Raw genomic sequence first — 25613 nt, 5'->3', positions numbered from 1 at the left:
TATAAAATGATACCTGCACAAAGCTACTCACATAGCTAAGCACAAAACACGGAAAGCTGAAAAATAAACTAGTAATCCTTTCCTGATCACATAAACCAGTTAGGACTGTCTCTGCTCTCTGAAATGTATGTGAACAGTAACACTCCTAATTTTATGTTGGCATAAATTAGGGGGCTTACTTTTCTGGGTGTCGAATCCAGAAACATGGAGCCTCTTTCTGATACTCATTTAGGAGGCGAACCTACAGAACAGTACATAACCATTTTCAAAAAGTTAGAATTCTTAAATTTAGAATTATTTAAATAGAAATAAAAGCATATTATAGTAAATGAATACCTTTTTAAGTAAGCGGCTCACATTAGGATTAGTTATATCTATGCCAGTTGAAAGAGTAGGAATATGATTTTCTCTAGAAAGAAAGTATAACTCCAAATATTTAGCTAAAAAGAAAAAGTAAAAATAAGATCATACCATTAAATGCAGTGCATTCTGGAAAAGTTATTTCCTATCCAATTTTCTTAAGTACAAGTTTTAAAGTTTTTAAAATGATATAAGAAACATACCTAAGCTCGTATAAATTTCTTTGGTCGTATGTAACGGCGAAAGTGTAAACGTTTGCGCATAGAATTTTAAAATCCGGTCCTATGGAAATGAAACAACATTTGTATCCAAGATTCTTTTAGTTTTATTTTTGTAAGAATCATTTTTCAATTAGTGAAAAACTTAGAAAATAAACACAAAATAGACCATTCAAAAACTTGAGTAGAAATGTAACTATAAAAACAGCACAGTCTTGTGTTGGTCGGCAAAAAGTAAAACTGACTAAAACTAAGAGTCAATCTAATACAGCAGTATATTGTTGTAAAATCTGGTAATAGTAGATACAGACATGGGGGCCACTGGGGTGAGGTTCACTGAAGGAAGGAAAAATGTAATTTGTTATAATTTGACATAATGTAAGGTGTCAAAGAAACAACAGGCATACTAAATGTTTTTTTTAAAAAAACAAACCACTCCTTTCCAAATCCAGTCTTTTTGTTTTAATTGCTTACATGGGTAGTTTCAGTAATCAGACTTTTAGGACTTCAATTAGTTTTGCCTATTCCCAAGAAAAACACTATATTTCAAAATTTCACATTATTAAAACAAAAAGTAGAAAAGTAGAAACTATCACACAACATAAATGAATTAAATGAGGTGATAGATGTAGTCAGTATCTGGCAGTAGTAGGTACTTAGAAATAACAGCTTACCATTTTAATTTCACCAACTTTGATGAGATTAATCCTAAAATATTGAAATTCAACTTTCCATTAAATAAAAATATAAAATTCCCTCTAATATTCTACTCTGGGGAAAGAAAACAATGACACAGATACTTGGATATCCCTTTGCAAAATGAAACAAAATACATAAGGTAACGCGATCTACTATTATTTGGCAATGAAGTGTGATACTGACCATACTTTGAATCTAATCATGAAATAGTAAGTTAATTCCGTTAAAGAAAATCTTGACAATTCAAAAGCTGGAACTGAAATTCCGCGAATATTTGAGCTATGATTACAGAGCATTATAACCCATTTGCTTCTAGAACGGTAGAAAAACAGAAATTTTTAATACTCCTATAAGTATTTCCTTACAGTAAACACAGGATCAGGATCTGAAAGAGACACTGTCAGTTTCTCACAGAGAGTGGTCCAATTTTCACAGTTTAGTACATCAGAGGGTGGAGCTGAACATAATGTTTGCAAGGCTTCATATTTCACCTGTAATTTTTTAAAAGAATTTTTATTAATACCCAGCCACCAGAATAATAGCAATTCTCCAAACATTAACAAACACTGAAAGAGTAGAGTTTGGATAATTGTTTTTAAAAGTCAATTGAGAATCAGATGCCCTTTTATAAAATAATTCTTGACAACTCATTTTTTAAAATTGTTAGGCAGAGAAAAAACAGGTTGTTATTTTACGTAAAGCAAAAAATTAAAACACTAAGTATACTATGAGATTCTAGGTTACATGTCTAAATGGAAGAGGAGGAGGGATGGTGGCCAGATCTGAATTACCAGAGAAAGGTATTCCAGGGTCCTCTTTCCACAGACTTTCCTCACTTAAACAGAGCCCGTATATGGTCTCACAGTTTGAAGACTTTAATTTTAAAACACTGCCCAGATACACCCCTGGTAAAGCATTCTCATTCCAGGAATATGAACAATTCTCACAAAACAATTGTAGAATAGACTACACTGTATAGCACAGGGAAATATACACAAAATGTTATGATAACTCACAGAGAAAAAAATGTGACAATGAGTGTGTATATGTCCATGAATAACTGAAAAATTGTGAACACTGGAATTTGACACAACATTGAAAAAAAAAACCAATTAATTTGAACTTGTTTTTGCTGCTACACCGTATATTTTCTGATCTTCTAACCACTGAAGTAGAGGGGAGAAAGTCATTCATCAATGCGATGCAAAACTGAACTTCTGAATTTTCACAGAAAACTTATTTCTGAATCATTCTTCTCAAAATCCATCAGAATTCACTCAAAATTGTATCACCCAAGGGACAGCAGTGGCAAACAGCTCTAATCAAAAATGAAGCAAAGCTTCTCCCCCACTAACACTCCAACTAGTGACTAAAAATACACTGAATTCAATCTGTTCCTCAAAATCTGGTTGTTTCCTAGGTGAAATAACTAAAGCCTAGGGAGGGGAAAAAAAAATAATTAAGAGTCAAAGACAAGAGCTAAGACCTCAAAAAACCAGGCACTCTGAATCAGGGTGTCAAGTTTTAGATGAAACAGACAGAATACACATGTTTAAAAATGTCCGTATATTCACATGAAAGAACTCCTAAATACAATTTTCTTTGTGATAGGAATTAGGGGGATTATGAAGAGAGTAAAAACATTAAGTAATTTCTCCTCTTCAGTTAATTTTTAGGACAAAATTCCATTAACAATTTACTACTTGCAGAAGTAGAATAAAAGTTTCTGAACAAATATAGATTTCCAAATAATCCACTTAAACTAAAGACAGTAAGATTGTTATCATATAAAGTCAGGTCCCACTGCCAATATCTGTTGAAACATTTACTAAAAACTTAGAAAATAAATCAGAAAGTGAAATGCTGAGAGAAAAAAAAAACTAATCTGTGATTCTTTTTATAAGAATAAAAAAATCAGTGGGAGTATATCATAGCTATTCATATAGTTTAAAATGAATGGAAAGTTGAAGAAAAACAATGTACTTCAAAAATAAAAAAATAAAAAATTAAATAAAATAAAATTACAATAGCAGGGCAGGGGTATAGCTTAGCGGTAGAGCGTGTGCTTAGCATGTACGAGGTCCTGGGGTCAATCCTCAATACTTCCGCTAAAAACATGGTTTCAATGACCATATTACATTATATATAAATTACCTCAATAAAAATATTTAAAAAAAATAAGACCAAATGGCAAGATATAACAAAAGTCTGAGGTATTTCAAATATCCTATAATTTTCTATTTCAAATGAAATATACTGACTTACAAATGAAGTAAGACTTCATAAACAATTAATTTACACAATCTTACACAATATAAACAGGCACAATTCAATAAGGTTGCTTCCTTAAAATCTTTTTTTCTAATAAATGAACACACGTGTCAAAGTTGCTCACATTTTCCAGAAGTAGAAAGAGCATTAAATGAAGATTTTTTTTTTCTTCAAAGATATCACTGAAGTTTCACATACAAAGTGACAGTGGAGGAAAAGTTTGGGGGAAACTGCTCATAACTTCACCCCTTGAAAATTCAAACTAGAAATAAAAATTTCCTCTTACAAACCATGACAATTCTCCAAGGAGAGCCTCTCTTACTCTGTGACCTTCTATTTCAAAAGGGAGGCATAGCAGGAATATCAGTCCACAACTGCCACAATATTAAAGGACTATCTTCAAGAGAAATAATCCAGCTGCTACTGATTATAATCTAACATATTATAAATATATATATACATGACTGAACTTGACAGCTATCCTTTAAACTTACCTCTTTAGGTTGTCCAGGATCCAACTGGTCTAAAATCAACTGTAATTTTCCTTGACAAAATTTGTAACTCTGTAACACAATTGGCAGAACATTCATTCCTTCATTAATTTAGGAGACTTCCAGAAGTATTGTTATAAATGATTTTTAATATAATTCTAAGCACAAAATGCATTCTGAACAAGAGAAGGGGATATCCATTTTGATTTGGCAACAAACTTAGAATTTCTGTATCCCAAGGCATTAAAATGAGAACTGAATATCCCAGTAGGACAGTGTACCTTTATGTATATTAAGGTTATTATTTGCTAAGCAACTGCAACATGTAGACCATTGTAAGACTCAAAACACAAAAAGCTAAAAACATTTTGTCCCCAGGAATATGAGATATATGAAACAAAGATAAAATGACACAAAAAAAGAAGGCACTAATGGTACCCTAGGCATAACTATAAAGCTGCTTGAACTTTTTTGTTCCTTTTCTTTCCCGTACTTTTCCTTAACTTTTCTCCATGCCTTCTCATAGGTGAATCATTTCTGAGGTAAAAACTTCCATCTAGAAAAAAGTTTATAGTAGACCATAAGCTGTTTTGGAAAAGTAAAGAATCTTCTTCTTGCCAAAGCAAATTAAATACAAATAATATCTAAAATAATCATCTAAAAATAACAAAGCTGTCATTATTATGTAACAAGCCTCATACTATCTCAATTCACAATGATTCTGAAATATGGAAGCCAAGTCACCCAGCTATCAGAACTCAGATTCCCGTTCTCAATAGAGACCCTCTTCTCTCTGCTATTTCTACTCTCTTGAGGTAGTCTCACCCAGTTCTGAAGTACGTCATGACAACTCAAATTTATCAGTCACTCCACCTCCAAAATGACATATATAATTATCCTCTCAATGACTCCCCATGGGTGTCTACCAAACATCTCAAACTTAACATATCCAAAATAGAATTCTTGATTTTTTTTTTTAATCCCAAATCTGCTCCTCCCTCAAACTTCCCCATTTTGGTGAGTGGTACTACCACCCATCCAGATTTTTGTCTTAGATCAAAAATAGGAGTCAATCTTGACTCCTCATGCCCTCTCATTTCCTACATCCAATACCATGACAACCCCCAACTTTCACGTATCATAATTCCAACTACCCGTTACCACTTCCCTGCTAAAACCTTAGGACAAAGCACCATCATCAACTCTAGACTACTTAAATTCACTCTAACTGGTCTCGCTGCTTCTACTATTATCTCATTCCACTCTACGCCATCATCCTCTTTAGCAACAGACGAAGCTTCTCAAAATTACAAATCAAGTTTTTTTATCTCCCTTACTCAAACCCCACAAAAAGACTTCCTACCTCATATTCCTACCAGAATATGAAAGTTTGACGTACATGATCTGGCCCCTACTTATCTAACTTTCTCTCATATCATTCAACCCTCTGCAGGCTTTTCTTACCCATTCCTGGAAGACGCCATGCTCATTCCAGCCTAAGAACCCTTGCCACTGCCATCCCTCCTGTATGGCAATGCTCTTCCTCTAGAGTTTTGCATGGTTACTCTCTTGTCACTTGGAATGTGATCTTTTTCACTATAGTATCCCCGATACCTGAAACATTGCCTGATACAGAGTAGGCACTCAATATACATTTGTTTCATACAACAATGACTCCAAAACCAGTCTTCCCACCATGTTACATCATCTCTAACAATACAGGGTACATACTGCCACCCCATAACAAACCTAAAACAGCCTGATAGTTCAGAATAGAGCTCTGAGTTCCCATTATACAACAATTAAAATACTAAAAGAACACTGCAAAAACTATAAGTTTTAGGAGAGGCCAGAAAAGAGGTTGAACTCAAAATACTCTGATCAAGATCTGAGAAGTCAGGGCAAAACATAAATTAGGGTGGTTGAAAGCACAGCATATACTCAGAAACAGGGGAAAGGCCATGCACCCAATAAAATAAAAAAGCTACTCAAGAAAATTCTTACTGGAAAAATTCAAAAGTTAGATAAGTAGGGGCCAGATCATGTACGTCAAACTTTCATATTCTGAGTGAGGTGGGAAGTATTTTTGTGGGGTTGAGTAAGGGAGATAAAGAAACTTGATTTATAAATTTGAAAAGCTTCATCTATTCCTGGCAAGAAGACAGAGTTCAAATTGCTGATAGTAGTTCAAACACAATGTCAAAGTAACAGTAGCTTTTCCAGGAAGTAAAAAAACTTTCAGGTGAACAAGTAAACACAGTGGCACTGTATCAGCTTCCTTACTGCTGCTGTAACAAGTTACCATAAACTTAGTGACTTAAAACAACACAAATTTATCATCTTACAGTTCTAGAGGTCAGAAGTCTAAAATACATCAGCAGAGCTGTGTTCCTCCTGGGTCCTGGGGAGAATCCATTTCCTTGCCTTTGCCTGCATTCCTTGGCTCATGGGCCACCTTCCACCTTCAAAGCCAACAATCCCATCACTCAGACCTCTACTTCAACCTGCACAGCACCTTCTCCAACTCTGACCCTCCTGAGTCTCTGTTATATGTATGCTTGTGATTATATTTGGCTCACCTGGATAATCCAGAATAATCTCCCCAACGGAAGATTCTTAATTTAATCTCATTAACAAAGTCCTTTGGGTCATCTAAGGTAACAGGTTCACAGGATCTGGATTAAGACATGGATAACTTAAAAGGGCTTTCTGCCTACTATAAGTACCAAAGTATGGGCTTCAGGGAGAGGTTACCATGAAAGCAAAGAAACAGTAAATGCCTTAAATAGGTTCACATGAAGCAATAACAGCAGGTAACCAAACTCACCTTCTCCATACACAGTGCACATCTTAAGAGTTGCCTTGGAATGTAATAAAATAGTTAACACACTATAAAAAAGCATAATGCCTGTGCTACACTACAACTGAATACTATCAGGGAAGAGGAAGACAGAAAACCTGCAAGAGGAAAGGATATTAATTTTGAAAGCTTAATGTATATTAGAGATAATCCTCTAATCTTCCAGCAGTAGAAAATGACCTAGAGAAGCTCAATTAGAAACTACACAGGGCCATAGCTGGGAAATTTTCTATTTGAATATGTCTCTGAATGATATCCATTCCCACATGTCCTTAAAGAGATAGAAACAGTAATGAAAACTAACATGTACAGAGCAGCAGCAACTATTCTAAGGACTTGATCTACATTAACTCAGTTAATCTCAACAACATGATGAAGTAAGAGTATTATTATTTCCATTTTTAAAAGAATGCACAGGGAAGTTAAGACATTTGTCTAAGGTCACATAGCTAGAAAGCAGTAGAACCAACATTTGAACCCAAAAACCTCTAGGTAGTGTAGCATGGAACAAAGAAAACAGACTATGGAGGGAGAGAGACTGGGCTTAAATTCACAGTTCAATCCTAAGCAGCAACACAAGTTTGGGCAAATAACTTACCTATTATTGTAAGACTCACTTTTTTCTGTAAAGTAGGCTAGTAGCACTCATAGTGAATATAAAGCCAAGCAGAAGGACCAATATATGGCAGAAATCTCAATAAAAGAGAGCTAATATTATTATTTCTATCTTTTCAGCATTATTTTGCAGAGAATTTTTCCAGGTTTAATCACAATACCAAATCTGTCCAGTGAGTGCTCTGCTCACGGCTATAATAAAAGAAATCAATCTTTCTTCCTTAAAACAACTGAAAATAGACTTACTCTATGATCCAGAAATCCCACTTATGGGCATACATCTTGAGGAAACTCTAATTCAAAAAAATACATGCACTCTAATGTTCACAGCAGCATTATTTACAATAGCCAAGAAATGGAAGCAAACTAACTGTCCATTGACAGATGACTGGATAAAGAAGTTGTAGTGTACACACACACACACACACACACACACACACACACACACACAAATGGAATACTACTCAGCCATTAAAAAGAAAATAATGCCATTTGCAGCAACATGGATGGACCTGGAGATTGTCGTACTAAGTGAAGCCAGAAAGAGAAAGAAAAAGATGTCACTTATATGTAGAATCTTAAAAAAAAATTACACAAATGAACTTATTTACAAAACAAAAACATATTCACAGGCATAGAAAACAAACTTACGGTTACCGGGGGGAAAAGAGAGGGTGAAGGAATAAATTGGGAGTTTGGGATTTGCACATACTAACTACTATATATAAAATAGATAAACAAGTTCATATTGTATAGCACAGGGAACTATATTCAATATCTTGTAATAGCCTATAATGAAAAAGAATATGAAAATGAATATATATATATATATGTGTGTGTGACTGAATCACTATGCTGTACACACCAGAAATTAACACAACATTGTGAACTGACCATACTTCAATTAAAAAATAAATAAATAATAAATAAATAAAATGTTAATTACCATTAAAAAAAATCTCTCAGCTTTATTCTTTAATATCCTCAAACTTATAAAAATAGCCTCCAAGGCAAGAATGTCCAAAGTTTTTTAATGATGGGTCAGAAATCTATATATAATCAGTATGCAATTTTTAAAATAAAGATGTAATTAAGCCTATACTATTCACAAAATGCAAAATGTTCTACTAATATCAAAACAGCAGCATCAAAATTATTTACTGAATGTTATTCATAGAACAATTCAGACAGCTTTTTATGATTCACCATTTTACTTTACAATGCAAGTAACTTATCAATTTTGATGGCATCATTAATAACAACAGTATTTAACAGAATGAATGATATATTTTCAGAGACCCTTTCAATTCTTAACATATTATTTCAGCCTCTCTCGGGTCAGTTATATGCAAGAGAGTCTTTTTTCGCTAAACAAAAGCATACCCAAACATCTCCTAGAGTTTGACCACAGTGAAAGCACTTCCAGGATAGTTCTGACATTTATGTGCTTTTTTCCCAAAAGTCCAGAGATTCCACACCCTGTTGGTGGGTATAGCTCAGTTTTAATTCAATGAGTCCCTTCTGACACAAAGTCAAATTCATAAGGAAGGCACCTGAAAAGGTTGATATACCCTGTGGACATTCCAAGGGAAGCCATATTAACTTAAAGCATGATCCTTATCAAGAAATAAAAAACAAGAATATCTTCTGAAAGTATGACCCCATTTTTACCAAAGCTTTGAATTTTTCCAAAAATCCATGATTCTACAATGGGAAATAACTTAGCATTTGAGATTAGCACCTCTTAACTGCCAGTTACTCAATCAATCCTATTTAGGTCTGAACACTTGTACTTCTTAAAACAAATGAACAATGCTGCATTTTTTTCTCTTGCAGTTCAATTTCAATGTATAAACATGGTTTATCAAATAACTAAGGATGTATAATATTGTGACCTCTCAGAGTCCTAAGGTTGGGTTTTCTGTGCCTTTCAATTCTAGTAAGTCCTTGATCTGAAGAAAAAGTTTAGTAAACCTACTGAATAAGCTATCTGATTGCATTAAACTGAACTAAAATCTCCAGGGTCCAGCTTCTTTCAAAGAGTACACCATAAGAGATGATTAAGAGCTACAACATGAAGAAAATTCACAATCTTTGCCATCTCCTCCATCAGATCAGGTAATCAATCTGACTTATAAAATTCAAAACTCAGCACAATAGATCTTGCTAAATGATGCAGTAATAACTGAGCAGAGTAACTTTTACATTCTGCTTTGACTACTTTCAAAGTCATTTTTCCCTCAAAAGTGCAGTCTCAACTGTGACCAATATACACACTTATTTCATGTTTCACCCAAACTCCTTAAATCCCTTTTTGGTATATGTTTAGGATCTATGTTATAGTTATGTCCCTATGTCAGCACTAATTAGGTAAAAATGTTTCACTAAAAATATCAGATAGGATTCGCACAAAGGTCAAATAGACTCCATTTGGTCTGAAAGTTTTTGTGTGAAAGTTCACAATGCATGCATGGGCTCTAGTCTCACTAGTTTCCATTGTATTCTATTAGGACTAGACATTGGCCTGTCTTTCTCTTAGCTCTGTTATAGCCAAAGGACAAGGACTCCAATAATCAGAAAGAGAAAATGTAAAACTCCAAATCTTTCAACATCAAAAAAAAAAAGTTTAATACTTTAAAACAATTCACAGCAACCTTCATTTCCAGAAGATAAACAAGGGAAATGTTTTATCTTCACATCTCATCTACAACATAAACTCTGATTAATAAGGATTAATTGGAAATAGAATCTTTTGATTAACTAAAGGTTAAACAGATTCGTTTTGTTATTATTTTTTGATCCAAAATCCATTAGTGTATTTCCTTAGCTCATTAATAATTATTCAGATAAAATGTAATTATTCACTGAACATATAATTACAGCAGATGTTATTTCATGGACTAAATCTTTAATATTAAATGATGTTATTATTTATTATTCTTTTGAATCTTAAAACTAGAAAGCAGAAGAAAGTTTGGCTAATAAAGAATGTACTAAAGTTAGTGATTGTTAAACACCACTTCAAGATATAAGTAAAAAACTAAACAACACACCTGACTGAATGACGAATCACTATCAGAGCAATTGTCTGTGCAGTAACTATTGCTTTTCTCCTTTTGGATTTTTTTCTGCCTCTCTTGACTTCGTAGCCCATCTTCTTCAAATCTGTTAATCATAGATTCCACCACTATCATCATGATGTTCTTCAAGGAATGCATCATCTCTTTGTATCTTTAAATTCAAAACAATCTTAGTAAGAGAAAAACTATTAGCACAAGTTAAAATATTCAACTAAACTATCTGATTATTTTTTCTATAAAGCCCCTTTAAGAACACAATTCTAAAGGGAAAAGTCAGTTTTTCTTAAAGAACAAATGGCACAACAGAACTCACACAACAGGGAAAAAATTAATAGGGAATCCAAAATGTGTTATTTTCTAAGTTTTTTCACCTGATTACAAGGAACAAGGTGATAAAATTAACAAATATAAGGCAAAATATTCCAATGGCAAGGATTCCAGTAATCAGCAACAAAGTCAACTGTTAATATCATACTACCAAAATCCAGACTATTTTAACATCATTTTACTCCTTTTTTAAATTTCTATCTCTTTCTCTATCCTCCCTTCCTCAGTTTTCTTTCCTTCCCTTCTCCCCTGCCTATAATGTATTATTTATATGCCTTAAAGGCATTCATCACCACAACTGAGACCTAAATAAGCGTTAAGCTATTGGTGGGTCCTTTCAAACAAAGGCTAGAGAACCCACTGTCAGAGATATTAGGAAAAGGATTCCTGAAATTAGTAGAAGTTTGAACAAGGTAACTTCTAAGATCTCTTTCAGCTCTATAGGTCTAAAAATATATTTTTAAAAACATAATAAATGTCTCCATTTATTAAGTGCAAACTCCCAGGCATCCATATTAATATTAGACTGAGATCCTCCAAAACCTTACAAATAGAATTTTAGAGCTAGATGAAAAACATAAAAATAATCTAGTCTACTTTTCATTTTACAAATGAGGAATATGCGACCTGTACTATTGAAATGTCTATATTTAAAACAAGAAGGTATAAAGATTTAAATAAACATAGTGAATAAAGTACTAAATTTGGAATCAGAAAACCTGGATTTGAATCCTGACTACTTTACCTACCAACTCTGTCATCATACATAAATCTCATTTTCCTCAACTATATAATGATATAAAAAGAATACAATCTAGAAGCACCCTTCTATTTACTAGTGGGATGCTGCTCGATTCATGAATCATTGACTAAAGCCACTTAGACTTCAAACTAAAAAAAAAAAAAACCTAGCTGACGTAGTTCACACAGCCAAAGCAAGAAATAAATGACAATATATATCTGAAAGTTCTTTGTAAATATAAAGCATAATAGATGTAATTATTATCATTATAATAATGGAAATACATTAGAAAATAAGCACAGAAACCTCCCTTTCTTTATATTTCTGGTCAATGGGTCATTTAACTGCATAAATCAAAGAAAGGATAGGTAAGGTACTCTCCTTCATAAAAGCAATAAAATCATGCTGGGGGATCTGGATAGAAATAATAGACTGAGATTTTAAAGTTTAAAGAAATTTTAAAATACATTTTAAATTATATATTATGTATTGCTAAATATATGTAATTTCTATATGTAGTTTAAAATATATATTTAATCATATATAATTTATGTAATATATAACTATAAATTTAATATAACACATACATCTATAAATGTATATATTTTTAAAGTCCTAGAAATTATGAGAAAACACAAAGTATTGAAAGAAGTTGAAAATAGATTAGAAACAATACAAAGGGAAAACATGAACAGAAAAGAACGGCTATGGAGGTGAGAGAGCGTATAACAATGTGTTGGTAGCAATCAATAGCTATGCACCAGAGCTGCTCTCCCCTTCCACAGTAAGTGGATGATAGCTGAGAAGAGGACTAAACTACACTCCCCAAATTCCAATCCAGTTAGTATAGCATGTGAACAACATAAACTCCTATCCCCTTAAAACTCACAATATATTGATTTCATAAAGCAAAATAAAAGTAAATATCAATGATTTATAGGATAAGAGTAAGAGTAATAGTTAAAGCCATAGAAAATTTGTAAGTTTTATTTTAGACATATTTCCTCCAGAAAACAGAATCTTACATGAATTCTTCTGCAAGAAATATCAGCAAACTGATCGAAGGAAGATAGAAGAATAATTTTTTTTAGTAAAAAAAACTAGAGAGTAAGACCCTCAGTATCATGAGTTAAATAAACTAGAACTTAATAGTAGCAACTGTAGTTTCGGAAAAGCCAAGGACAGAATATGAACACTACTGAGAAGATTCCTTCATACTCCAAGAAGCTAAAATAAGTAAAAGCTCTAAGAGGTAGTGAATAAAAACAACATCAATGAACAATGAAAATACAGATACTATGAGTACCTCCACTTACATATATGAGTAATATATGATAGATCCTACAAATGAAGTCTTCCATATGCAAGCCTCTATTTTAAAAATATCAAAATATTTAATTAGAGAAGTAATTTGTAATTACTACATAAGATGTTTTTAATAGATGTACAGTTGCCACATCAATCCTAAGTAATTTCTAAAGAATCACACAAAAAAGAAAGAATATAATACTCTGTACAACTTAGTCTGTCATTCATGATTCACAAAGCAGAAGACACTCATTAAGACATTTAGAATCTTTGTGAAGTAATTATTATTGTATTAATTTTTACACGTGAATGAACTAAAACACAAGATAATTAAATTGCTTACCCAGAGATAAAAAGTAATTTACTAACAGTCCCACATAAAACTTTGCTCTTGGCATTAAAATGCTTCATTTTCTTAGTTAATAAAATGTTTTAGTCCTCTTTTTAGAATAAGTTTAACAATACTGCCAGAAATAGAGTACCAAGAATTATAATAAAATAGTCCCTCCTTATCTGTGGTTTCACTTTCCACAGTTTCAGTTACCACAGTCAACTGTGGTCCAAAAATATTAAATGGAAAATTCCAGAAATAAACAATTCATAAATTTTAAATTGTGTGCTGTTTTAAGTAGGTGATGAAATCTCGAGCCATCCAGTTCAGTCCTGCCCAGCATGTGAATCATCCCTTTTTCCAGTGTGTCCTGCCTGTTAGTCACTTAATAGCCATCTGGTTCATCAGTATCCCAGTGTTTGTGTTCAAATCACCCTTACTTTACTTAACAGTGGCCCCAAAGCACAAGAGTAGTGATGTTAGCATTTCGGATATTCTCTTAATATGAGAATTATGTCAAGCATCAGTAAAATAAAATTGATTATACTGGCAAGAGACAACATCATTAATGCATCCAACAAACATCCATTAAGTACCTTGGATGTGCCAGGCACTTCTGAGACATTAAGGAAACAGAAATAGGGAGAAAAAAAAAAAAAAGATAACAATATCTACCTTTATAGAGCTTACATTCTAGTGGAGAGATACTGAAAATAAACAAACACATTTTCCTTTATCAATTAGTGACAAAAAATGGTAAGAAAAAAAATAAAGAAAAGTGAGGGAAAGAGAAAATAATAAGAAAAAGCTAGGTTTTATGTAGAGAGGTCAGAGAAGGCCTCTCTGATAAGAAGACACTGAACTCAGTCAGACATAAAAAGAGTAAGGAAGCATCAGAAACAAGGTAAATCTCCCCACTGATTTTCAACATCCTTCTGGAAGTTCTGCCTAATGCAACAAGACAAGAAAAGGAAATAAAAGGCAAACAGATTAGGAAGGAAGAATAAACTGCTCACAGATAACAAGATCATCCATGCAGAAAATCTTGAAGAATTAACCAAAAAAACTCCTAGGACAAGTAAGTGATTATAGCAAGGTTGCAAGGTTAATATACAAAAGTCAATCACTCTCTTATATACCAGCAATGAAAAAGTGGAATTTGGAATTAAAAACATAATACCATTTATACTGGCAACAAAGAAATTAAATACTTAGGTATAAATCTAATAAATACATATAAGATCTACATGAGGAAAACTATAAAATTCTACTGAAAGAAATAAAAGAGGAACTAAATAAATAGAGAGATAGTCCATGTTCATGGATTAGGAAGACTCAATTCTCAACTTGATGTATAGATTCAATGCAATCCAAATCAAAATCCCAGGATTTTATTTTGTGGATATCAACAAACTGATTCTAAAGTTTATATGAAGAGGGAAAAACCCAGAATAGCCAGCATGGTACTGCAGAAGAACAAAGTTAGAGGACTGACACTACTCAACTTTAAGATTTACTATAAACTACGTTAATCAAGCCAGTGTGGTATCAGCCAAAAAATAGACAAATAGATCAGTGGGACAGAACAGAGAGCCCAGAAATACCCTTAACTATAGTCAAGTGATCTTTGACAAAGGAGCAAAGAAAATACAATGAAATAAAGATAGTCTTTTCAACAAATGGTGCTGGAAAACCTGTACATCCACATGCAAAACAAAAGAATCCAGATATTCACCTTATACCCTTCACAAAAATTAACTCAGACTGGATCACAAACCTTAATACTAAATGGAAAACTATAATGTCCCTAGAAAGTAATACAGAAGAAAATCTAGATGACCCTGGGTTTGGTGATGACTTTTCAGATAAGACACCAAAGGCACTTCATTAAAATTAAAAATTTCTCATTTGCGAAAGACACTGTCAAGAAAATAAAAAGACAAGTCAAACTGGGAAAAAATACTTGCAAAAGACCTATCTGACAAAGAACTGCTATCCAAAATATACAAAAAAAAAAAAAAGAAGAAAAAAAGCCTCTTAAAACTCAACAATAAGAAGCACCCTGATTTAAAATGAGCCAAAGACCTTAGTAGATAACTCACCAAAGAAGATATAGATGACAAATAAGCATAAGAAAAGATGCTCTACATCATGTGTCACAGGGAAATGTAAACTAAAACAACGATATACCACTACACACCTATTAGAATAGCCAAAGTCTGGAACACTGACAACATCAAATGTTGTCAAGTAAGTAGAGCAACAAGAACTTTCATATATTGTTGATGGAAATGCAAAACGGTATCACTACTTTGGAAGACAATTTGGCAATTTCTTACAAAACTAAACATATTCTTATGATGTGACTCATGCAATTACACTCCTTGATATTTACCCAAAGGAGCTGAAAACATATGTCCACACAAAAACCTGCACATGATGTTTATAGCAGTTTTATTTATAACTGCCAAAAATTGGAAGCAACCAAGATATCTGACACATCCAAACAATGGAATATTATTCAGTGCTAAAGAGAAATGAGCTATCAAGCCATGAAAAGACATGGAGGAAACTTAAATATATTTTATTAAGTAAAAGAACCCAATCTGAAATGCTATATATTCTATGGTTCCAAGTATGTGATTATGGAAAAGGCAAAACTATGGAGACAGTAAAAAGGTCAGCGGTTGCCAGAGGCTGAAAAGGAGAAGGATGAATAGGCAGAGCACAGAGGATTTTTAAGAATGTGAAAAATTCCTATATGATACTATAATGGTGGATACATGTCATTATAAATTTGTCCAAACCCAGAGAATGCACAATACCAAGAGTAAGCCCTAATGTAAACTACGGACTCTGGGTAACAAAGAGGTGCCATGTAGGTTCCTCAATTGAAACAAGGTACCACTATGATAGGAAATAATGGGGAAGTTGATAATGGGGAAGTCTATGCATGTGTAGGAGCAGGGGTTTATGGGAAATTTCTGTATTTTTCTGCTCAATTTTGCTGTGAACTAACAAATTCTCTAAAAAATCAACTCTATTTAAGAAAGTGAAAAGTGAAGGAGTGAATGACACAAATATTTAGGGAAAGGATGTTCTAGGTAGCAAAAGCAACATGAATACAAATCCCTGAGGGAGAGCTTTGCTTGGCTTGTTTGAAAAAGAACAAGACCAGTGTGGCTGGAACGGTGTAATATGAGGGAATAAGAGAGAATATGATAAGCAATCAGGTAGGAGAGGGAGCAGAAGGCTCATGGTGAGCCTTGTAGGCTACCGAAGAAACTGGATTTCACTCTGAATGAGATGAGAAGCCTTCAGAGAAAGTTGACTGGAAGGGTGGCACAATCTGACTTACTGCTTTAAAGAATCATTCTGGTTGCTATGAGGGAAATAGACTGTGGAAGACATACGTTAGGGGAGCTTTCAAAGAGCTCTGTTGAGAGAAAAAAACTTTAAAATATTACTGTGGGAGAAACTCACCAACGTAGAAAACAAACCTTGGTTACCGGAGGGGAAGGAGTGGGACATAGATTTGGAGTTTGGGATTGATGGATAGGCATTACTGTAAGTGAAGTGGATAAGCAGCAAGGACCTACTGTATAGCACAGGGAACTATATACAATTTCTTATAATAAGCCATAATGGAAAGAAACTGAAAAAATATATATGCATGTGTGTATATGTATAACCTAATCACTTTGCTATATACCTGAAACTAACATTGTAAATCAACTACACTTCAATAAAAAGTAAGAATTTAAAAAATATAGGTATTGCTGTGGGCATACTCACTCTTTAGATTCCTGAGTTCTTTTAGTAACATGCTGTACAACTGTGTCATAGCCAAATTCCTCACCCCAATTCTGATCAGATGTCCATTTTTCCATTTCTTCTTCAATCATAGACCCCAAAGTGTTGCATATATGTTGTCTGAGGTATTTCACAAATTCATAGCTGAAACAATTTGAAAAATAAATGCAGTCAATATCATGAACTTACTTATCAATCATATCCAGAAAAAAAATTATCAAAGAAAGATTTGTAACATATTCCGATTTCTTACCTTAAACTAAGATTAAATTAGTTATTCATCCCAATCAGACAGCTAATCTAGAATTTTATTGTTTTTCTCTGAGACATATGGCAAAAATCACATTTAAAGATGACAGGTGGTGGAGAGAAAATTTCAGGGCCAGCGCAACATTTAGTGGGTTAGGAGTCTTTTCACACTTTGTGCTCATATCTTTTAAGTGTGATGCTTAAGGGAAGGGAAAGCAGTTGTTAAAGAGTTTCATAATTGTTCAAGCTGACAAAGAAAACTATACTAGAATAACAGTAATTATGAAAGAATAAATAGGAAAAGGTTAAGCTCCAGTCGTCAGAAGACTTTTGTGTACATTGTGAAATTGTGTACATTTTGAACTGACCTGTATTCCACCTAATCAGCTTTTTTCTACGTTTACAGACAGAAGTACCTCATACATTTCAATACATTGGACATTTTTCTTCATACTGTTAGGTCGATGCTAACATTAAAATTCATTTGCAAACTTAGACAATATAGCAAGTATGGGAAAGCAAGTATTCCAAAAGCAGATAATTATTCTATAAAAACATGTTTACTGAAAATAAACAGCAATGATTATAATTAATAGCATGATTTAGAAAGGTTAAAGTTTCTGTGGTCTCTTAAATGACACAGATAATTTAGGACAGGCCATTTTTGTAAATGCCACTATGTTCAAGACTTGTATTTTGAATACATGATTGTGTAAGAGGCTTGCATATACACAGTCCAAGAGATCCAGGAGAGCCTCAACAATTTTCTTCACATAATTATGAGTCCATCATGGTATCCAGCATATAGCCTTCAGTCCATATTAAATGTCTGATGTCCTCTAAAGAACAGCCACCTTACCCAGGTAGCCAAAGGATTTCATTTTCAATTTTAACTGATTTTGATTGGGATTTCCTGCCCTGCCTTGCTAATCTTTCCATAACCCTGAACTCATCACTGCCTCCTGGAATCCCCATGGCTGCTTCACTAATGTGGCAGGCCTGCCACAGACAGTGCAGGCCTCAAGAGTCAAGGAGAGATATTTGACATGAAGTCATATAGTATTACAGCAAAAGTACAGGCTGAGTCAAAATAGCCTGGACACCAGCTCCAGCTCTAACCCTCTAGCTGGACTGGCCCTGGGAAGTCTGTTTTCTCATCTGTAACTTGGCAATGATCATGTCTACTTCATTGCACTACTTTAAATTAAGGAGACAGCAGACAAAAACTTAAACTTCACAATTTACAAACAACAAAATTAAAAAGAATATTCTCCACTCCCATAGCTTCAACTTCAGATTCAGCACAAACAGGTGATTTCTTTAGCTCTTTCTTCAGCCAAAAATGTCTCCCCAGAATACAGACCTGTACAGGCATACCTCATTTTACTGCACTTTGCTTTATTATACTTCACAGATATTGTTGCTTTTTAACAAGTTGAAGGGTTGTTGCAACTCTGCGTCAGAACAAGCCTATCAGCACAATTTTTCCAACAGCATTTATTTACTTTGTGTCTCTGTGTCACATTTTGGTAATTCTCACAATATTTAAAACTTTTTCATTACTATTATATTTCTAACGATAATCTGTGGTCAGTGATCTTCGATGTTACTGCTAAAACTTGCTGAAGGCTTAGATGATGGTTATCATTTGTAGCAATACTTTTTTGATTAGGGGAGGTACACTTTTTTATATATAATGCTATTGCACACTCAATAGACTACAGTATAAGGTAAACATGGCTTTTAGATGTGCTGGGAAACCAAAAAAAAAAAAAAACAAAACATGTGATTCACTTTATTGCGGTATTTTCCTTACTGTATTGGTTTGAAACCAAACCAAAAATATCTCCAAGGTATGCCCGTATATTAACTGCCTACTGGACAAGGCTACACTATGTTTTTTCACCCAATGAGCATAACCAAAACCAAATCTATCATCTTACCCACCCACCCACAAACCACCTTCTCTTCTGACATACATCTTTGTTAATGTTACCATCCTTCAATCAGATACCTGTGTATAGCTTCAATCTTCTCCTTTACATCTCAGATCTAATAAGTTAGCAAGCGCTATAATTCTGTAAATTCTTCTAAAACTCTTTCCTTTCCCACTGCCAAGAGATTTAATGTTCACATCTTCATAATCTTTAGTTAAATAACTGCAAGAGCCCTCTTAGGTCATCCTATAAATCAGCGGTTCTCAAACTATAACATGGATCAGAATTACCTGAAGGGCTTATTAAAACACAGATCACTGGGCCCCACTCTCAGAGCTTCGACTCAGGTTTACCATGGGCCCAAGAATTTGCATTTCTAAAAAGTCCCCAGGTAATGCTGAGGCCAAGGCCGATGCCAATGCCAATTATGCTGGTCCCAGAACCATAATTTGAGAACCACTGATCTGGGCAGATTCTGTATCCAGATAGCTTTTAAATTAGCCTAAGTTTCTTGGCACTCTGATCAGCAGATTCCTACTCAAAGAAGCAGAATTAAGCCAAACTATTAATGAATAAGCATACATTTAGTTGCTTTATATTCAAAATATTTAAAATATATAGGTATCATTTTATGATCCTCTATATTAAATGATTTTTTCAATTAACAGACTAAGTGTAAATCCCAATAACTTGGAATAAGCAGGTTCTGACATTGTTTTAGGACTTATGTAGAATTAGTTTTTAATTTTAGCTCCCAGACTTACTAGCTTTGTGAGGCTGCCCAAATTACATATTCCTTCTAGGCTTCAAGTTTCTGCAGCTGTAAAATGGGGAAAGCATCCATCTTGGAAATCATCGTAAAGCTTCTAGACAATAACACAGGGCCTGACATAAACTTAACAATTAATAAGAAGTAGAAATTATTACTATCATTATTACTAAATTTAAGACACATCTTGCTATTGACATTTAGAGCCCTCTTAGATCCAAATTTATCCTTCTAGATTTATGCCTCTTTACTACCCCCCACACATGCCCACAGGCCTCAAATTCTAGCTGCCACTTTCAGAAAACAGAGAAAGCTTGTCTCTTTTGAGGAAGTGTATAGTTTAAGGTAAAAAAATAGAATAGAACAGGGAATGGAAAGCAGAGAAAGTTTAGGGCACCTGCACTATGGGGCAAATCCCCAGATAGGGCTGTGTTGCCTACACTACGGTTTCTCCCCCAAATGACTGCATTCCCCGCCACTTTATTATACTACCTGAAATTCCATCATTTATGGACTCAACTGTCTCAACAATCATTTTCTTATAAAAATGCTAATAGCCTAGAAACACCAGATTCCCCTATAAGTCTATATAATAAGGTTCTTTTTCTTGCCAACACACTAAAACAACATCAGGTGGATTTAAGGAACCAATGTTTTGATGGTGGAGATGGGACGACAGATAATTCTGATGCATGAAACACTTTGGGAAGCAACATATACCTAAGTGACACAAGAAAATGTACTGTTTGAACACAGAAGAGTCAGGTCAGTGAATAGAAAGACAAATGAAAATATGAGTACTTGGACTAACAGGACCTCATCAAACTCTGAGATTCTAAGATACTATAAAAACACCAAACATAAGCATCTCCTCCTTTTTCCTGCTACAGAAGGAGTTCCTTCCTCCTAAGACACAGATCTCAGACTAGTGCAGCTAACATGTGAATTTTATTGTCTATACTTAAGACTACAAACTACTCAAATTACTTTTAGGATTATAAATCTTACTTTCAAGACTACAGACTTGTTATAATTTGAATGTGTCTGGATTCTTCTAGGTAGGCCACAAATAAATCTCTTTATTAAACAGTAAACATTAACTATGCAAGCTAACCAGCAGGCATTTAATCTAGCTAATGAACTGTTGAAGAAGAGTAAACTATTTTATTACAACAGTCATGACACTGCTGAGAGGAACTAGAATGATCCAACTTTAACCTGAAAAACATTTAAAAATTGACACAGCTAAAGCAATACTTTCAGGCAAATGTGTAGCCTTAAATGTTTACATTTTAAAAAGGATAAAAGCTGCAAATTAATGAGCTAAACATTCATCACAAAAGTTTAAAAAGATTCCCAAAAAGGAAAAAAAAGGAAATTTTATAAAACACAAAATAAATGCATAATATAAAGGAAAATCAAAGCTAATAGCTAGTTATTTGAAAAGACTAATAAAATTGATAAACCTATAGCACTAACAGATCAAGAACAAAAGAGGGAAGGCACAAATAAAAAATAAGAATAAAAAGAATAATAAAACTATAGACACTAGAAATATTAAAAAGGAAATAGGATACTAACAAAAAACTTTATATAAATAAATTTGAAAAATCTAGATTAAATGGACAAATTCCCAGAATATAATCATAGAAAAAAAGTCAGTAATTTACAAATATTTTAAACAAGTATTGGCATGTGAAGTAAAAATCAGAAATAAAGTCTCAAACTTAATGCTTGATGTGGATGTGTGAAGTAAATTGGTATTACATAGTATACAAAACATTAATGACCAAATCTGAATTTGCAGTTTTTCTATATTCTTCTGTTTAAGAATTCAATAGCTAAACAATAAAAGCTGGTCTCTGGTATCTCCAAATAAAGAATATTATAATACAATATCAGCTATTAGTAGTGGATTTAATGAAGAAATAAACAAGATAGTCATGGAAATACAAAAGAAACCATACAGATAACCAGAAATACTAATTAAACTAGAAATTCTGTATCAACAAGAATTATACACTTCTTAAAACTCCCCTGAGAATCTGGGGAAAACTGTAAATGCCTCTTCCATAAAACTGCAAGCAAACACAAACTTCCACACAGAATATTAAAGGGCTCAAGGATCCCTATGCCCATGTATGAAACAGGTAAAAGTTCCAGATAAGAACATCAGGGCACCCAGTGAGAGTTGATTAGACAGGCTTACCAACCTAGGGTGGTTATTAACACAGGGAAGAAAATGCCAAGCTGTTGAATCACAGAGTATTTTCTCTTATCCCATAGCTGGCTCCTGGGTTCCAAGGACTTAGCCATTCAACAGGGCATTTTATGTTCCACAACTCCTGTGTCAATCCCATGGACATACCCCAGTATCTCTTTCTTTCTTCTCTTTTTCCCCGCTGAAGTTTCTATTTTAGTGCTGAGTTCCACAGGTGGAAAGAGCCCATAATAAAAGATGACTGGCACCACTGGAATGAAGGTAACATGGCAGAGCTATCCAATAAAAGACCCCACGGCCCAATCTAGGGCTGGAGCTGTCTTGACTGATTACCTGGCTAACGGCTCCCTGATCAAGTGTTTTCTTTTTTTACTTTTTTTCTCCTCTCTGTGAGCAATAAAGCCGTTCCCCCCACCCTAATTTGTCCTTCTGCCATTGCTGAGAATTCTTTCTCAACCAGCGGGCAAGGACTCACACGTTTCACAGGCCTCCCAAATTGGGAGTCTCCCTATCCACTATACCCAAGAGTCAGTAAAGGTAACATAACAAGAAAAATGCTAAGTGTCATCTTCTCTGAGATCAAAATGAAAGGCAAATACTGAATTAAAAACATCACTACTACTAATAAACTGAGGAAGCTGGAGGTAAACTTTTCAGTGGAGAGGCTTAATTTAAATTACACAACTTGAATCAAATCAAAAGAAAAATATACGTCTCTAAAGAAACATATCCTTTAGATTTACCTCAAATGGTGCCTCTCTCATTAAACTTCCTATCTCCACTGCTCCCAAACCCAGAGCACTCATATTCCCAAAGTGTATCGCAGACATCTGAGTATGTACATTATCCCTTTGTAGGAACTTAAACTATTCTATAAGAAGTTAATAATCTCACTTGAGTATTCCTGCAGTGCTCAGAATGCAGAATTGGTGCATCCACTGAAACATCAGATCAGTAAAGGAATAGGGATCTTGGGAACTCAATGCTTTTAGGTATAGTGACAGAAATCCCTCGAGATAATAAAATCATTCTTACATGAACAATAATAATTTACAGTTAATGTTCCAACGCTGCCCAGGAGAAAAAATAATTAGGATATGTTAGCGGTGTCAGTAAAGCACAGAGAAGGCAAAGCTCTGGAAAATAAGAATAAAAAATAAATTCGGCATTTGGGTAAATAAACGAAAACAGGAACCTCTTACGTGGGCACTATTTTAACAATAATCAAATGAACATTCTTTAACTACACTTGGACATCTTCTGAATTAGCTAGTTTGCTTAAGACATCAAAAGCAACTTTACTTGTGAAAGTTCTCATCAGTTTCTTCCAGATGTAAGAGGATCTCCTCGGCGCACTCCAGGGACGGCGCACCCGTAATTTTCTCCTTCACGCTCTGGAACAGCTGCCTCAGCATTGCCTGCAGCATCGCTTCGTCGTCGGCGGAGAAATGGGCCATCCCCTATCAGAATCAACGCCCAAGCCCATTACTCAGGGTCCTGCGAACGTCGCGCCCTGCGCACGCGCGTCCCCACCCAGCCCCCGCCGGCGCACAGCGCGTTCCCCTGGAGACCGCGGCAAACGCTTGCGGGTAGGCCGTCGGCTGCCCGCGTCGCTCAGGAAAGCAAGTTACCTTGCACTGGGGAGGCAAGGATCCGCGGGATCCCTGCTTTAGAACTCGTCGTTGCCGGCCTTCTGTACCACCAGAATTCAAGGAGCCCCAGCTAACGGCAAAAAAAAACAAAAAACAAAAAAACACAAATCCCAGAGGCTCTATGGGTGGACCTGACGGCAGGACGTCAGCGCTACGCGTGACGTCAGCACGCTGACGTGTCTTCCCAGGTGGGAGGGAGTGCCGCTTGCCGACTACTGGGCTCCTAAAGAAGCGCCAGGTGCGCTCGCTGAAAGCGTTGTAGGTGGGAGGGAAAAGAGTACGAAGAGAAAAGTGTCAATAAAAGAAGGATAATAGAAGTGAAACTGAAAGCAGCTTGAAAAGTTTTAATTGAGTGAATGGTATTGAAGTGTTGCGGTGCTCTTTCCTTCTAACAGCTAACGTCTGTTGATTGCTAACCCTTATGAAGCACCGTACTAGGAACTATGAAGAAGAGGATGCTCTCAAAATCTAACAGACAAAAGTGAAGGATTGCAACCCATGCAGTTAAGTGTAATGCTAGAGAAATGCTCCAGGTAGGTGCTGTGGAAACCCCGAATCACCTTTTAACACAATTAAAGAGCCAAGGAAAGAAGTGAGTAAACAAACGACATGCAAAGGGTAAGGATCTGAGAGAGTGTAGCATATTTCAGTCCTTGAGTTTGTAGGATTAGAAAGAGGTGAGGAGTCTAGAGAAGTAAGTGGGCCACATCGGAAAAAGGTCCTATTTGACACTCTTAAGGGATTAGAGATTTATCTTGTAAGTAGTAGGACACAGTAGGATCCCAGAGCGACACTATTATATATCTTCTATAAATATCACTCTACAGGAGGTTACAGTAGGTAATCATGGTCCCTCATCCAGTTTCCAATCTAGATAAATCCCCAGACTATGATCATGTGCAAGCTACAAGGAACCAACCTAGCAGAGTGTTAGGATCAGATCCTAGTGCCTGCAGAATAGTCAGTCTCAAGCCACTGATCAGTGGTTCAATGTCAGTAAATTCACCCTTATCCAGCTTTATGTTTTACACCCCTGGTCCAACAACATCTGACAAGTTTTACATGTTAGCCAGGATAAATGACTACTTTGATGTCTAAGCTATTACTTCCAGGAGCAAAATTATGCTATATCTTTGCCAGCTCTAGCCACACATTTCTTGGTGAAATATATGCTTAATTTTGATTGTCCCACTAGAACCAACTCTGCCAGTATCTTTTTCCTTAATGTGAGTGAAGGTATAAAACCCAATATGTATATGTGCATGTGTGCACACACATGCACATGCTTAGAATCACTAGCAATGTGACAACTACATTTTCAGACCAACACAGTTTAATTGTACTGGCAACTCAAGACACCAGGATTAATATACAACTAGTGATATGATTTTTTGAAATGGTAAACTATTATTGGTAAAGTTCAGAACAAAATAAAATATACTCTTTATTTGATTTACATAGTTTTTACATTCCTGGAAAAATCAGTGCATTAAAACTGTGCCAAATACTATTTTTTATATACATGGAATTAGTTCCTAGACTCAGATACTTATCATGAGCTTTTTCATCTTCATGAATGTCCAGCAGGACCATTGAAAGTCACATAGGAATCAGAATAATTCTTTTATGTGGGAGAATATCTTGTGTTTTTCAAGAATTCCTTAGGTCAC

General features: G+C 34.7%; 1 protein-coding gene across 2 annotated transcripts in view; it reads right to left on the bottom strand.

The window, feature by feature from the left end:
* The window catches only part of TBC1D32 (TBC1 domain family member 32), a 130671-nt gene extending 106570 nt beyond the window's left edge, over positions 1-24101 (bottom strand). For both annotated transcript variants that reach the window (XM_010965489.3, XM_045524458.2), the window contains exons 1-9: positions 23923-24101; positions 23594-23751; positions 17098-17259; positions 10568-10745; positions 4043-4111; positions 1643-1768; positions 564-642; positions 337-440; positions 180-241 (exon numbers count right to left, since the gene is read on the bottom strand). In XM_010965489.3, coding sequence (XP_010963791.2) covers positions 180-241; positions 337-440; positions 564-642; positions 1643-1768; positions 4043-4111; positions 10568-10745; positions 17098-17259; positions 23594-23748 — 935 coding nt within the window. In that variant the 5' untranslated portion in view covers positions 23749-23751; positions 23923-24101. The remainder of the gene's footprint in view (positions 1-179; positions 242-336; positions 441-563; positions 643-1642; positions 1769-4042; positions 4112-10567; positions 10746-17097; positions 17260-23593; positions 23752-23922) is intronic.
* Between the last annotated feature and the right edge of the window lie 1512 nt (positions 24102-25613).

Source organism: Camelus bactrianus, chromosome 8 (assembly GCF_048773025.1).
Source record: "Camelus bactrianus isolate YW-2024 breed Bactrian camel chromosome 8, ASM4877302v1, whole genome shotgun sequence".
NCBI lineage: Eukaryota > Metazoa > Chordata > Mammalia > Artiodactyla > Camelidae > Camelus > Camelus bactrianus.
The sequence above is the reverse complement of the archived record's forward strand: the minus strand, read 5'-3'. Positions and strand labels throughout refer to the sequence as shown.